The sequence below is a fragment of the Schistocerca serialis genome, chromosome 8 (genome assembly GCF_023864345.2).
Source record: "Schistocerca serialis cubense isolate TAMUIC-IGC-003099 chromosome 8, iqSchSeri2.2, whole genome shotgun sequence".
Classification (NCBI taxonomy): Eukaryota; Metazoa; Arthropoda; class Insecta; order Orthoptera; family Acrididae; genus Schistocerca; species Schistocerca serialis.
Genome location: NC_064645.1, coordinates 270,514,870 through 270,531,697, shown reverse-complemented (window position 1 = coordinate 270,531,697; position 16,828 = coordinate 270,514,870). Strand labels below are relative to the sequence as shown.

General features: G+C 40.8%; 1 protein-coding gene across 3 annotated transcripts in view; it reads left to right on the top strand.

Annotated features, from left to right (window-relative positions):
• Positions 1–16,828, top strand: part of LOC126416277 (probable ATP-dependent RNA helicase spindle-E) — a 264,514-nt gene that overhangs the window by 143,216 nt on the left and 104,470 nt on the right. For all 3 annotated transcript variants that reach the window (XM_050083917.1, XM_050083919.1, XM_050083916.1), the window contains exons 16-17: positions 7,014–7,161; positions 11,096–11,329. In XM_050083917.1, coding sequence (XP_049939874.1) covers positions 7,014–7,161; positions 11,096–11,329 — 382 coding nt within the window. The remainder of the gene's footprint in view (positions 1–7,013; positions 7,162–11,095; positions 11,330–16,828) is intronic.

Sequence of the window (16,828 nt, the reverse complement as noted above, 5' to 3'; positions counted from 1 at the left end):
GCAAAGAAACACAGACTTACATCAGTGACAATTTTTCTATGTTAAAAGGAAAATGTTTTGTTTTCAGAAAAACAACATAATTGTTTTCATCTTTAATTTCCTAAATGTAGAAAAGATTAGAATTTTTTGGTCTAAAAATAAAACTGTTTGAAAATTTTGTTTTCTGTACTGAAAATGTGGTTTAGTGTGAAAAATTTCAAATCATTCTCGAAAACGAAGTCCTCCATCACTTTCTTCTCAATATTATCTATCTCTCCTTGCCACTTAGCCAGATCTTGCCTCACTTCTTTCCACACAAACTTTGCATCTTCTCTGAGGCTATTTTGACTTTTCTGAAGCTGAAATTAATTTAGGAAACTGTCTTTCACTGAGTCTATTGAGAGGTGAAATGTTTTAGGTAGAATTTGATTCAACAAAGCCACCTTTGTTCAGCAAAACCTCTGCCAATTCAACAATGAACTCAGCAAGATGTTTATTAGGAGGCCTCGACTTTTTATATAAAAAATATGAATTTACAACTATTATCATAAAAAGATGAAGGGAAAAAAACTTTCTTCTACCACTTTATTTGTTTCCTCTCAAAAGTGGTGTAGCCTGTTAGCTGGTTGCTGTGGTCCACATGAGCCTTGTTTTTATTGTAATAAAAAATACAGTCTGCTTTCGTCTTCTCTATGATTCATAACTTCATTCTGACATTGACATTAATTGCTGTCATTTTGTGTTTGTTGTCTATACTGTTCACTGAGTTTTACAGTGTTTCACTTGTGCCAGACTGAATGTGGCCTCAATTTACCTGTTGCATTTATCTTGTCAGTGGTTGTTCTGAGTATAGTGGTTTGCCACGTGTTTTACCACCTACAGTAATTCTTAATCAGTAAGTGAAACTATCAGATACAGAAGAGTTCTGCTTAACTTGAATTTAAATTCCACACAATTCTTCAGAAACTGGAAGTTGTGGAACAGTGGGTTCTCATCGGTGTGTCCGCATCTGTCCACTGCCCAGTCAAAAGAGGCAGATTGGTAGCTGGAGACAGCATCAACATAAGCAGCTTCATCTTGAGAGTTCGCTGACACTTCACCATCTGAAATGCCTTCTTCTTCTATAGCATAAATTGTAAAAACTAGCTTTCAGGTGTACAGTAGACAATATGTACACTTACAGAAAAAATGTGATGAAACAAATAGCTTCCATCACTGCTTTCAAAACTAGAAATTTGTTCATCAAGCTCAGAATTGCTGTTGCTCAACAAAGACTCTTGCTTCATCACATGAGGCCATCTTGAAAACAGAGCACGAAGCTGACAACATAGACAACAATCAAGACCCTTTGCTCAGTGTATGACCTTGTGAGGTGCTGTGCATAGCAACAGGATAAATTGGAATGCTGCAGAGCAAGTAAAATTCCTTTCCCACTGATATGAGTGACAGTTGCTACCAATTTTTTTTTCTTTTGGTAGTGCAAGCATCACAGAGTACCTTTATAGAGATGACAGATGTGAAACAAATGTGATATGTTTGCAGACCTGAGAAATGGCCAACATAGGTCCTAGGTCGGTCAGCTTTTTGGAGTAAATCTGTCCAACATAGGAGCAATGTCACTTGTCTCCAATGTGTTAAAAGCATCTCATATTGAAGATAATGCTAAATTTTGAGCTTCTGTAAAACTTTGCCAATCTTGGTGAATTTTTCATAGCTGAAGTGCTTTTCCTTTACCCCTCCATTGGGGAACATTCTTGGAATGTTTTTGGGAATATGTTCTGCATTTTCAGCAGCATTACATCTGAACAGTGTCTCCAGTGTTGTTTGTTCCTTGTTTTCTTTCTTCATTCCCCTTCTCCTATCTATCCTCCACTATGGCATTTGAGGTTCCTCTTTTTCTTCTTCCTCCCTGTGGACTCCTGAAGGTCGGCCGATGTGGCTGATGTGTAACAGCTGACTGTGTAACATACAATTCACAGCCCTGGCTCGACAGTTAGGGTTCGCACATACCCTGTGGTACAGGCCAGGCCTAGGGAGGGGTGATTGCCTGAGTTGTTACCTTCCCAAATTTCCAGTTGTTCCCCTTTTCAGGTATTCAGAAGGTGTGACTTGAGATGTTTCCTGAGGTGTGAACAATCACCTAAGATGGGTGCAGCCCCCAGTTGGAAGGAGCGTACCTCTCTGACCAGGATGACATTGCAGTCCGTCGGATGATGAAAAAGGTAGATACATCCTTAGTGCCCACACACACTCTTTTTCCATTTGATAGAGCAGTGCTTCCATCAAAGATCAAAGCAGGCTATGAAGTTATCACAGTCCGACCATATATTACGAACCCAATGCGCTGCTACCAGTGTCATTGTTAAACCACACTCGAATGTCCTGTCAACATCTGGCCTAATATGTATAGATGCTCACAAGGGTGATTGTCCACTTCTTTCTCCCTACTGTATCAATTGCAATGGCTGCCATGCTGTCTCCTCCCAAGATTGTCCCATGTATTTCATTGAGCGATCCACTCAGGATATACACGTGAAGGAAATGGTGTCTTACCCTGTCACTTGCAAGTTGTTGGCTAGTCTGAAACCCTGGATTTTGCCATCTGATACTATTCTTGCTCCATCTTACCCCACAAATAAGATGACCATGCAGACATGTGACCTCAAATTCAGCACCATGGTTGTAAAATTACCCAGTGTCATGGCAGCCTCCCGGTTATCTCCTCCAGCTGTGCAACAAGCCACCAAACTTCTGCCTCACAGGGTGAAGTCACCTTCTACGCAACTGGCAGGCCAAAAAGGACAGAGGGAATACTCCCACGGAGACTTTTTACGTCCCTGCAAACAACAGTCATCTGAATTGTCATCTGCCACATGCAAAGGTTGCAAGAAATCAAGCAAAGGCAAATGATCCTCTCTTTCTCCAACTCGGAGATCCTCTTCAATGGTGTCGCTACTTGATACCATCACCCAGCCTACATCTGTGATGCCGGTGCGGTGCGCACTGCCAACCTCAATGAGGTGACACCCCTTAATTTTTTCCTTTCTTCTTTTCCTCATTATGACTCCACTCCAATGGAACGTTGCCAGCCTTAGGACCAATGAATAGTAAATACGGCTGCTCTTGAATTGCAGCACCCACTTGTTCTTTGCCTCCAGGAAACAAAATTGCATCCTCATGACCACTTTGACCTTCCCTCTGAAGATGGCATTCCACTTCATGGGGAAGTCATACTGCCCATCCAGGATGACATTCATAGTCAAACCATCTACCTGACTACCTGGCTTCAAGCTGTTGCAGTCTGTATTTTCCTTCCTCATTTGACCTTTTTCCATTGTACTGTTTACATCCCTCCACCATTCGGTGTCACCAGGGCAGACTTCCTCCAGCTTATTGGGTAACTCCCTCACCCCTTTCTGCTGCTTGGTGGCTGAAATGGCATCTCCCCCTTTTGGGTCCTCCCAGAACCTATTTGAGAAGTGCTCTCTTGGCTGACTCTCTCAGTCAAGTTAACCTCGTTTGCCTTAACACAGGAGTATCCACTTTCCTTTCAGACTCCACATACACCTATTCCCATTTGGACCTCTCCTTCTACACTGCTCGGCTTGCCTGTCATCTTGAGTGGTCTGTTCTCTCTGACACATACTCGAGCAATCGTTTCCTGTGTGATATCTATTTGCTGCCTCCTATCCCACATATGTGCAAAACCAAATGGCAGTTTTTTAAGACTGACCAGAGGCCTTACTCCTCCACGACAACCTTCCACGAAGACTATTTCCCCAGATTTGATGACCAGGTAGAATACCTTACGAACTTTTATCTTTATCACTGCAGAACATTTCATTCCTCGCACTTCATCTTTAACACAATGTGTCCTGGTCCCTTAGTGGACTGAGGTGTGCCATGACACAATTCGCGTGCGGAGATGTAATCGCCTTTTTAACGATCATCCTACAATGGCAAACTGCGTTCGTTACAAACAGTTACATGAGCAGTGTCTTCACATTCTTCACGATAGCAAAAAAGCTAGCTGAATTTCATGTAATAGTGCTTATAAAAGTTCCACTCTCTCTTCTGTCGTGTGGACCAACCTGTGAATGCTCTCTGAGACCAAGGTCCATTCCCCAATTTCCGGCCTGACCGAAGCATATGATGGCATAGTGGACCCTATTGCTATCTCCAATGCCTTGGGCCTCTTGTTTGCGTAGATTTCAAGCTCCATCCACTATAACCCTGTCTTCCTCCATTGAAGAAAGTGGAGGTGGCTCAGGTGATACCCTTCTTTTCTCAGAATCGTGAATGCTACAATGCCACATTTACTATGAGGGATCTAGATCATGCTCTCAATTCATCCTGATCCTTCGCCCCAGGACCGCACGATGTTCACATTCAGATGTTGCAGAGCCTTTCTCTAGTGGACAAGCACTTTCTACTTCATATATACAATTGCATCTGGGGAGAGGGCACATTTCCCAGACACAGGCACAAAGTCACTGTCATACCCATACCTAAGCCCAGTAAGGACAAACACCTTCCTTCTAGCTGCTGCCCCATTTCTCTCACCAGCTGTGTATGCAAGGTGATGGAATAAATGATTCATGCAGATAGACAATGCGCTAAACAAATTATTACCACCAGCTTTCAAATGGCGTAACCCATGTTTTGAATGGTTTTCTGTGGAAATATAAAATGTGGCCATGTTTTTCAATTTGGAGAAAGCATACAACACCTGTTGGAGGACTTGTATCCTTTGTACTATCTACACATGGGGCTTCCGAGGCCACATGCCCTGTTTCCTTCAGAAATTTTTGAAAGATCGAGTTTTCAAGGTACATGTGGATTCTGCCTTGTTGGAAACGTTTATCCATGAAACCTATGTGCCTCAGGGTTCTGTCCTGATTGTCATCTTCTTTGCTATTATCATTAATCCTGTTATGGGCTTTCTTCTGCTGGGCATCTCCGGCTCCCTTTTTGTTGACGATTTTGCCATCTATCGGTTCTCCACGGACTTGTCTCCTTGAGCAGGGTCTTCAGCAATATCTTGATGGTCTTTACTCATGGAGCATTGACAATGGCTTTCGCTTTTCCACTGACAAAACTGTTTCTATGAATTTCTGGTGGTGTAATTGGTTTCTTTCATTGTCTTTACATTTTGGGCCTGTTGCTCATCCGTTGTTTGAAACTATGAAATTGCTGGGGCTCATGTTCGGTAGGAAACCTTCTTGGTCCTCCCACATGTCTTAGCTGGCCACCTGCTGTACATGATCCCTCAGTGTCCTACGTTTCCTCAGCAGTACTATTTGTGGAGTGGATTGAACCACCATTCTCCATTTGGACCAGAGCCTCGTCCGTTCAAAACTAAACTATGGGTGTTTCATTTATGGATTTGCACATCTGTCCATCTTATGCCGCCTCAATAAAATTCACCATCGTGGCACCTGTTTGGCCACTGGCGTCTTTTTCACTGGATTTTCTCCTAAGCAGATACGCGTGTCGTTCTTCTGTGATGCCTAGCCATCCGTCATATGCCTCCTTCTTTGATGACTCCTTTGATCACCAGTATGTGGTGCATCCCTCTTCTCTGTTACCTCGTGGAATTCGTTTTTGGCTATAGCTCCAGCAGCTTAACTTTACGCTTCTTGCTGCTTTCCCATTGGGTTGAACCCTTCACCACCTTGGCTACGTGACAGTGGCCTGTTTTCACCTTGGACTTCATTTGCTTCCTAAGGACTCTACTTGAGACTCACTCTATCTACACTGATGGCTCTTGGGCTGACCATGGTGTCTGGTGTGCCTTTGTCATTGGCACGTACAATTTTTGATATTGGTTTCAGGAACACTACCCAGTATTTACAGTGGAGCTCTTCTCCCTCTATCAAGCCACGCAGTACATCCGGCGAAACAGGCTTTTCAAGTGTGCAGTCTGCTCCAACTCTCTCAGTGCCTCTGTGAGCTGTACACCACACATCCTTATTTCAACAGATGCAGGAAAGCTTTCACTTGCTCACTCTTGATGGAGCCACTGTGATGTGTGTGGGTTTCTGGTCACGTTGGTCTTGATGAAAAATGAGGCCGCTGACGCTTCTGCCAAGGCTGCAGTTCTTGTACCTCGGCCCACTAGTTCATCCACTCCCTCAGCAGGTAGTGTCACTTTGGCATCATCGCTGGTCTTCCCTTCATGGGAAAAAGCTCCGGGGAATTAAACCTCTCCCAGCAGCTTGGCCAACCTCCTCTCTGCACTCTTGTCATGAGGAGATCATTTAGCTAGGTTGCGTATTGGACACTGTCTTTTTAACCATCGCCATTTGTTATGTGGTGGTCCCCCACCACTTTGTGGTCATTTTCCTCAACCTTTAATGGTTCGCATTTCCTGACCAAATCCACTTTTTTTTTTCCTCATTTATGTTTGCCGTGTGATTGATCGGCCATCTTAGCGAATGACACACAGGCTGTTGACTGCATTTTACTTTTTATCCATTGCAGCAATATGCCAAAGGACATTTAATCTTTAGTTCAGGACCTCTGTTCTCTCTAAGGCTTATTTTATGGACTTTTCTCAAAGTCCCTGTTTTTTAGCTGTCTTTCCTTCTGTCAATTGAGCTTAATAGGTAGTTGCTTTTAACTCCTTTTTCATCTTCGTGTTCTATGGCTGTGACATGGGTGCGTATGACCCTAGTTGTTTTTGCGCACTAAAACAAAAAAACAATAATTGGCAATTTTGTGGTCTTTTAACTTTGGCTTGCTTGCTGGTTAGTGCTCAAAATCAAATGCATCCACTCATTTTATTATGCTGTTTGAATGTAAGAAGTAACATATTCTGATTAGTTACCATAGTTTTTAAATTCAGAGCATCTCAAAAATAAGTCACATATTGTATTTACATATGGAGAAAAAAAAATCTTAAGTGTGTTAAACATGGAAGGATTTATAATTTGATAAAATCTACTCACCTGCAGTAAGTTGTAAGAGCTTTTGATACATTGTTTGAAGCTTAAAAATTTCATGTACGCTAGTTTATGACTTTGCTTGTGTAGACCTCATCTGGCTGCTGAAAGGGTGAAGAAGTTGGGGTTGTCATCAAAGGGTGCTATGCTGTCTTTAGAGACGAGAGGCATAGAACGAAAAAGTGAGCAACTCCTCCCATCAATTTCGACAAGTTCCATGGAAATTGCAATAACGCATGTGAGTATGGAAACAAGTGTTACGCTAGTTTAATACTGCAAACTGTATTGAATAAAAATTGGAAACGTATTTTCAAAATTGTTGCAAAATTTTTCATGCCCTGATGAAAGGAGGTGGATTGAAACACATTATATAAACATAAATAACATTCTTACTGAGAGTTTTGCTTGTCCTATGTAGAACTTGTAAAATGCTCATTGTTTTCTCTGGATTGTACAACTTTAATACATGAATAGAATTATGTCATGTCCCGAGAAAGAATTCTTTTGAGTTAATAATGCATAGTGGACATTCCTCGTAGATACTAAAAATAAATAATAAATCAAACATTAATTTATCTTACAAAGTTATCTGTGATATGCTTTATTGCGATCAGTGTATTGTACTAAAAAATTCCTTCTGGATTTGAGGGATCTATCAGCCAGGTATTGAATGAGTAAGTGGATTAAAGCTCAGTTGTCTTCTAACCAAACACCAAGTTGAGGAAAGTCTTATTGTAAATGATGATAAACTTGCCTTCGTCTGACCTTTGAAATCGTTTAACCTGCCAGTTATAAGGGTACCTACAGTATAATGTGGACTCAGAACTGTGGTACATCTTCGAGCTTAACATGTTAACAGACCATTGACAGCAGTGATTTTCATCTGAAAATAGCAAAAATCATGTATACACAAAATATGCATTGCATAATGTGACTCACGTTATGGGGATGAATGCTGGCACAATCCCTATGTGAAATGTGATAGGTTTGAAAATAGTGGTAATTGTGTGGTGATGGTCATACTGTTTGCACATGATAGTGGTGATGACTGTCCCATGAATCACGGACCTTGCTGAGTGGGAGTGGCTCCCATGCGTCAGTGATACAGGTAGCTGGGCCTTAGGTGCAATTGCAATGGAGTGATGTCTGAAGGAGAGGTCAGACAAACATGAGCCCCCTGAGGAAGGGAGCAACGTTTTCAGTAGTTGCAAGGGCGACAGCCTTGATGATTGATTGATCTGTCTTTGTAACATCAGCTAAATGGCCTCACTGTTCTGGTACTGTGAACAGCTGAAAGCAAGCCAAACTACACTCAATATTTTTCCCAAGGGGATGCAGCTCTGCTTTCAGGTTAATATGATGATGATGTCCTTTTGTAGCATGGTAAATTTTAGAGCCCATAACTGGGGAGATAGGTTAGTGAATTTAAAAAGGGAAATGGATACGTTGAAGTCAAGTATAGTGGAAAGTAGTGGAGTTCGGTGGCAGCATGAACAGGATTTCTAATCAGGTAAGTACAGGGTTATCAATAAATAATCAAATAGGCTTAATGAAGGAGTAAGTATAATTATGAATAAGAAAATAAGACCGTGGTTAAATTATTATGTGCAGTGCAGTGAGTGTATTATCATATCCCAGATAGGCACGAAGCCAACACCCACCACAATGGTATGAATGATGAACAGAGTGAAAGAATTTATGATGAGATGAAAGAAATTACTCAGATAGTTAAGGGAGACGAAAATTTAGATGTGATGGGGGATTGGAATTCAACATTAGGAAAAGGAAGAGAAAGAAAAATAGTAGGAGAAAATGGCCAGGGAAAAAGGAATGAGAGAGAATCCCACATGGTAGAATTTTGCACATAAAATAATTTAATCATCGCTAACATATGGTTTAAGAATTGCAAAAGAAAGTTGTATACATGCAAGAGACCTGGAGTCACTGAAGGTTTCAGATTGAATATACAGGGCTGCTATAAATGATTCATTTGTTTCCAGTGTTGTATATTTTCCATGGTATTACAAGTTCAGATGTGATTGATACATGAATATAACTGTAAAATCACTCAGTTTGCATTGTTCCCTTCCCACTAATTGGCATTAATAGTGCAGTGCCTTGACAAAATGGTGACAAAGCAAGAAAAGAGTTTTTGTGTGTTGGAATATGCAAGTTGTTTATTTGTTGTTTTTCACCTATCTGGAAAGGTTAATTTCCACAATGTGAGAGTTTAGGGCACTGAAAATTGTCATAAAATTTTGACACATTAGTAGGATTCACTAGACATCAATGTTTTTTGCAGTGTCACAGACAAAGCAGTATGGGTCTTTTTTTTTCGCCATAAGACTCTGACAGGTATCACTTAACCTTGATATAGCTCCTAAGCTATCACAGGAGATAATGTATTTTATTGATGAAAGAAAAAATGTAAAAATGCACTAATTGAAACAGGTGAAAGAGAATACAGTCCTCTAAAAATGATATTGGCAGAATGTGCAGAATGGTTGAGAAGGAATAGCTAGAGGACAGAAGCAATACACATATATAACTACGGAAAGTATAGATACCCACTTAAGGAAATCTAAGGAGACATTTGGAGGAAAGAGGAGCAGCCTTAGGGATTTCAAGAGCTTGGGGGAAATCCAGTACTATGAAAAGAAGGGAAAGTTGAAATGTGAAATGGGTATGTAGAGGTTCTTTACAAGGGTAATGCACTGGATGGCAGTGTTATAGAATGGGAAGAGGAAGTAGAAGAAGAGGCGGGAGATATATCTGCGATAAGAATTTGACAGAGCAGTGAAAGACCTAAGTCAAAACAAGGTCGATACACTAGATGACATTCCCTCGGAATTATTGATCTGTGTGGGAGAGCCAGCGTTGATGAAACTATTGCACCCAGTGTACAAGATGTGTGTGTGACAAGCGAAATACTCTTGGACTTCAAGAAGCATGTAATAATTCCAAATCCAAGAAAAGAAGCTTCTGATAGGTGTGAATATTACCAAACTACCGATTAAATAAGTCATGGCTGCAAAGTACTGCCACAAAGTATTTGCAAACAAATGGAAGATCTAGTAAGTGCCAAAATGCTAATCATATGACTTACCTTGGAAGGTACGTTAAATAAACTCAAACTACATTTGTAGTAGTTGTAAACTGGAGAAAGCTTTTGACAATGTAGAATGGAGTACACTCTTTGAAGTTTTAAAGGTAGTAATGGTAAAATACAGGGTGTGAAAGGTTATTTATAACTTGCACAGAAATCTGAACACAGTAATAAAAGTCGAACGGAATGAAAGGGAAGGGAGTGAAAAAGGGTTGTAGCCTATCATTGACTTTGTTCAATCTATACATTGAGGAAGCAGTAAAGTAAACCAAAGACAAATTTGGAGAATTAATTAAAATTCATAGAGAGAAAATAAAAACTTTGAGCTTTCCCAATGATACCACATTTATGTCAGAGCCAGCAAAGAACTTAAAAGAACAAATGAGCAGAACGGACAGTGTGTTGAAAGGAGGATATAAGGTAAACATCAACAAAAGAAAAACAAGAGTTACAGAATGTAGTCAGATTACACAGGCTGTGCTAAAGAAATTAGATCAGGAAATGGGGCACTAACAGTAGTAAATTAGTACGTGGGCAGCTGGAATTTAAAAAAAATTTCTGTCTTTTGTCAAAGCATGTCTACTGCAGTTCCTCCTCTTGTTAGTAGTGATTTATCCTCATATAGTTAGTTTGGTCCGCCGTGCAACAAGTGGTGGGGGACACAGTGATTCACTTTAAGGCTGTGTGTTGTATGAATAGAGATCAGTATCTGCCTGTGATTGCCCATTCCTATAGACATCTTTGCACCTGCTATATGGATGTTGGAAGCAGAGCATGTGGTATGTCAAGGGTGTTTAAAGGGTTTCACTGGTAATCTGTCATCTAAAGATAAAACTGATTAACAATTACATCTGATTGATTTTTGCCCAAAATACATGCTTGTGGCAATGCTAAAATTGATGTGATGGTTTTGAAAATATTCATGTTTTATCCCTCTGTGAAGTAAGTCAACTGTAAATTACTATTGTTGATTTCTTGCCTTGAATTGAAATTGAATATGTAATTCTGTGTACTTTATCATTGTTGATGTGATTACCACATCTTATGTCCTTGGTTTTATTTTAAGGTGATTGATCCTGGTCATTTCTGGGGAAGAAAGGCCGATGAATACACTACACAAAGAGAAGTTTTATTGCTCACAGAACTGAACAATCAAATGCTACCATGTCTATCAGAACGACCAAAAATCGGGGCAGTTTATGTTGCTCCTTACAGCGACAATCCAAATGCACGTAAGCTGTACTATAGAGCACGAGTTAATGCAATCAATCCAAGAAAAGGAAAGGAACATTTAGTAGAGGTATGAATAGTCTATCATTTGTATCTTTAATTGTTACTGACTGTGTGTGTAGTAGATTTCATCAGTGGAGATGCCGAGTCATAGATAAACGCAATGGAAAGACTTCTATACATATTAGTTTTCAGCCAGAAAGCCTTCTTCTGAAGTAGAAAACACACACATTCCCACAAGCAAAACTCACGCACACATGACCACTATCTCTTGCTGCAGTGGCCGGACTGAACTGTAACTGTGCCTGATGGGAGAGCAGTAATCCAGTGTGGGTGATGGTGATAGGTGAGAGGAGGGGGTAGGGTGCGCTGGATGGAAGGTTTAGTGCTGCTTCCTCCATAGTGTCCCCCGACCTGTTGTATGAATGGATCTCCCATGTGATATGAAGGATCACACAGACCCCAATGTTCATTGCCACAGGTTTCATTCCTTTTCTGATGTGTACCAATGGCTCTAAGAATGATGAGAAAGTTGCCTATCTTTATTGACAAACTTTTTCAAACAATACTGTCTTCCCATTGTATGCAGTGTATGGAAGAATTAGTTGCAACACACAGAGCTTTCACACATGTAAACCTCGACTTTTCCAGAATTATTGTCCTTTGCAGCGATTCCCTCAATAGCTTAAAGGCAGTTTACAATTGCTCTCAGATTTGTCCATTAATCTCCCTCAGTCACAAACTTTTATATGACATCCGCAGCATAGGAACTTCCATAGTATCCCTCTGGATTCCAAGTCATATAAGCATCCCAGGCAATGATCGCACTGAATTATTAGCGGGGGGACATTCTGCAATGGACCTATTGGTAAGACAAATCCCAGTTGCTGATTTACAGGTACATCTCTCACAAAAGTGGTAAGAAGAGTGGGTGATCGTTCTAAATGGTAAAAGCATCCACCAGAAAATGGAGAACATGACTTTGCCTCTCTTGAAGAAAACATTTAGTCTTATTTTGCATCCATATTGACCACACCTGTTTCACACACAGCTACATACTATGTCGAGACGACTGTCCCTAGTGCATCTGCAGAATGGCTGCAGCTATTCAGACTCGTTCTACCTATGGTGTAGATTACATCTTGACAGGTCCCTACCACAGGTGTTACCTGATGATGCTATGAAAGTAGCCCACATTTTAACTTTCCTAGGGGAAAATGGATATCATCATATGGTTAATAGCTAAAGTGTGTGATGGAACGGGTTTGCATCCAACTGCAGGTTTTGCGTCACAGGTCTCCTCACCCATCTCCAGCCATTCTCATACATAAATTCTAAATCTCAAGTCCCTGTACTTGAAATCAATCGGTGTGTTATTCTTCCTCATCACCCACAATGTATTGTATGACTTCTGCCCTCCATACAATATCATCTTCTGGGAGGGGTATTCTGAAGTACATCATTAACCATAGTTCATGTCCAGGGGTGTGGCTTTAACTGTGCGCTTCCTCCCATTGCTCTACCTTCACCAGTGCGTGCTCTACATCTACTTGTACCGATACTCTCAATTCACAGTTTTCCACAAGTAATTTGTGACACATTCACAGCTCTTCACCTACCTCTGTCCTGTATTGCTGTCAAAACTTTACTCTTGGGTCATTAACTAGGAGGATAAAGGAACTAATAAAAAAAAATCCTCCACTGACATGAGTGGTGTAACAAGGCCATTCTGAAGAGCCTGGAACATTGTATAGGGAAGAGTCAGAGCTTTCCAGAATCTCAATACAGAAGATATGACCCAAAATAACACGCCTGTTCAGAATGCTGAACATCAACACATCTCTGAAAACAGCAACATTCAAGCAGCTGATCAGTCTTTTGGAAGAGAAAAACATCCGCATGTTAGTGTTAATATCTTAATAAAAAAATACCCTCAGCAGCACCAGAAGTAAGTATATTAAAAGATGTGAAAATGTGTGAGCCTTCAGAGTCAGTGACTCCTGCTTGAGGCAGAATGGTTCAAGGGAAAGGAAGAGGGATGAAGGAAAAGTATTGATGGAAATTAGGAAATGGGAAGAGTTACAAGAGACTTGAGTACCTGAGATCTTAAAGGTGGAAGATAGAATAATAAGCAACACAGAGATTACTGAAAAACGACATGAAAGAATCAACAAGAATGGAAAGCTAAGTGCATATGATATACCATAGTCAATGGAGGGCCTGGGGGAAAATACAGAGGTCAGAAAATAAACAATGAAAATACAAAACAAATAATAAAAGAGAGTGAAGTCAAGGAAAAGTTACTGCAAAGAAACATAGCTTTAGCCCATGTGGGTAACGAGAACCAAGCACATATTAAAACCAGTTCCCACTTGCGAAGTTTTCGGAAAGTGGTGTCAGGATCCACAGCTTGTTGTCTTGTTGTCAGCGTCACTGCCCTTAGATCATGGGGTATCATGTTCATTTCCTGACTGCGTCAAGGATTTTTATTTGCCTGGGAACTGGGTGTTTGTGTTATCCTCATTATTTCATCTCAACTTTATCAACATGAAAGTCACTAGAGTGGCATCAAATAGAAAGACTTGCAGCAGGCACCCAAACAACCCCAGATGGGGTCTTTGGCCAATGATGCCATAAAATCATTTTATTTTCAGTGCTGTCAGGCAGGAGAATCCAGGTGGCTTGTGTGGTGAAACAGGCACCAAGGTCTTGACTGTCATGTTGTAGAGCATCCTCTGCAACAGGACATTGTGTGTCATCAGTATGCTCATTCCTTTTTACTGATAACTTGGTGGTAGTAATATCCAAGTAGAAGGCCATATGGTTGTTACAAAAGTCTAGCAGTCAAAAAATGCATGCAATTCTGCAGAGGGACCTGAGAAAGAATGGTGAAGCAACATTGCATGTTAGGAATTCTTGGATAGCTTGTAAGGGTTGATTTGGAAGAGGTGGTGGTGGTTGTCATCGTGGGGGGGGGGGGGGGGGGGGGGAAGGGAAGGGTCAGATTGCAGTCATGGTTGAAACTGTTCAAGGCAGTGTTTAGAGAAGGTAAGATATCTTTTTGAAATGAGGTCTGGCCTGTCGTTGCTGTTAGTTGTTGACTTGCATGGTATCATCCATAAAGCCAACTATAAACTACAACAGTAGGCCAGACTTCACCTCCAAAAGCTATCCTACTTTCTCCTACACTAGCTCAACAATCGTGTTTTTATCTCTGTCCCACTCCAGCTCCCCAAACAGCCACATCTTCGACCACCATTCCTTTCCTATAACCGAGCTTTGGCTACCTCATCAATATCCTCCAGTCTGCACCACCACCTCCCACAGCAATAGCAACTCATGATCACAACCACCACCATTCTTTCTCAGGTCCCTACAATAAAACCCTAAACTGTCCTCTGCAGAATTCCAGGCACTTTGTTCCCTGAAAATTGGTGACTCCATCATTATTCTTCCGGTGGACAAGAGTGGGAGTGAGTGAGTAAGGGTCTACAGCAGCTTTCTGATACTTCTGCATGCACCATCTGCCATCAAGATCTCGCCACTGTGATACAAACTGACCTACAGTGCATCCTTAGTACCCCAGGCCCCCCACAAGGACTGACAGATCAGTCAGTAGAACTTCGTACCCCAACCAAACCACATGTACCCGCCATTTACCTTCTTCCTAAGATCGACAGTACCAACCATCCTGACCGTTCCATACTTGTTGACTTCAACGCACCCACTGAACATCTCTCTGCCTCAGTTGATCAACACTTGCAACATATAGAACAAATACTGCCTTCCTCTATTAAAGATACTAACTGTTCCCTAGATTGTCTGAAATCTGTCCCCCTACCACTCTCACCACACATCTTGCTTGTCACCATTGATACCACCTCTCTCTGCACCACCATCCGCCAGTGCTGGTTGAGGTAATGTATAAACATGGTCTATCTGCTGCTTGTTACCTCAACCAGCACTCGCGTGATTCCTAACCTATGAAGTTCTTTCTGCTTGTATTAATCAACTTTATACTACCAACAACTACTTTACCTTTGAGGACGGACATACAAACAGATCAGGATGTTATGACATCTTCAACTTTTGTGGTCCTGTCCTCCTCAGGATGTGCCCATGGGAACAAGGGTGGCTCCTCCTTATGCCAAACTTTTCATGGGTTGCTTGGAGGGGGCTGATGTTGACCACACCCTGATTGATGGCCAGTTATATACTTCTGTTCACATTAAACCTATAAACAAATAACAGTACATGTTATCATGCTTCCTATGTCTTATGTTCCCTCCCGTACAGTCTTGATGTTTGAGGCAAACATATTTGTTCAGATGCAGACTCTTTAACAGCAATACCCCACCATTGTCATGTCAACCTGTAATGTACATAATCATCCCACCAGTGTAGTTTGAAAGCGCATTTCCTGGGCCATCGCATCCAATCCTGGTACTGCTTATCCCTTCAAAAAATAATTTATATGTACACCACTTGTTACTCAGCACTAGCCTGGTCTTGAATGTATTAATCAGTTGCTTTGACAGGGCTCTGACTTGCAAAAATCATGCACCGAAGGTCCTGTCTGTCTGATGTTTTGCCCTCCCCTCCCCTCTCCTCCCCTCCACTCCCATCCCATCCCCTCCCCTCCCCTCCCCTCCCCCCCCTTCCCCCCCTCCCCTTGTGTTTGGTGGAATTCGAATTTATACTTTCGTAATACGAAAATATTCAGTGTGCATGGTGCTGCACATCAGACATCTTTCCAAAAAGTATTTTTTTCCCGTAGTTTTGTATTCTAAATTGACAGAAAATTCTACACTGGTGTATAAAACCATAACCATTCAAAGGATTGATAAGTTTAACAGTTCCAAGGAAAAGTATACTGTCACTTAACATGGAAAAAGTGTATTTTCATCCGGGAGAAAGTGTATTTTTAACTGGGAAACCCAGGAAAAATCCGGGAATTTTTTTTCGTCGTCCTTGTGTACACTCTGATACATAAAAAGTCAACAGCCATTTGAATTGTATGCATCTAAAATTTGTTATTTAGAAGGCAAAGATTACATTGGGTGATTTTTTTAAAAAAATCCAGGCCAATTAAATACGTTTGTTTTAACAGATAATGAGTTACTTTTTAGTCATGGAGATGTTGTTCAAAAGCTCTCTGTTACTCCTGGGGGTACCTGTGACTTTTGTATTCAAAGACATCATTTTTAAGTGTGATGTCTGTGAGTTAATGCAGTAAGAAACAAACAAAGTTCATCAGTTTAATGTTACAATAATGTAATTAGAGATATAACACTATTTGGGAAATAGAATAAAAATCACAATTCATGCAATATTCTTAATTTTGTACTAAACAAAACTTTTTTGAACCATGTAAACTTAACGTCTTATTCTTCTAGAAGCAAAACTGATTTTGTCTTGTCTCTGTTCACCCAAAGACTAATTAATAGAAGCAATAAAGAAATTAACTCTGCTGTTTCTCTTCAACTCACTTTGCAGGATGAATAGAAACATCAAGTTTTTATTTTATTTTTTGTTAGAAAATCATGAGCCAGGTCCAAAAACAAATTAC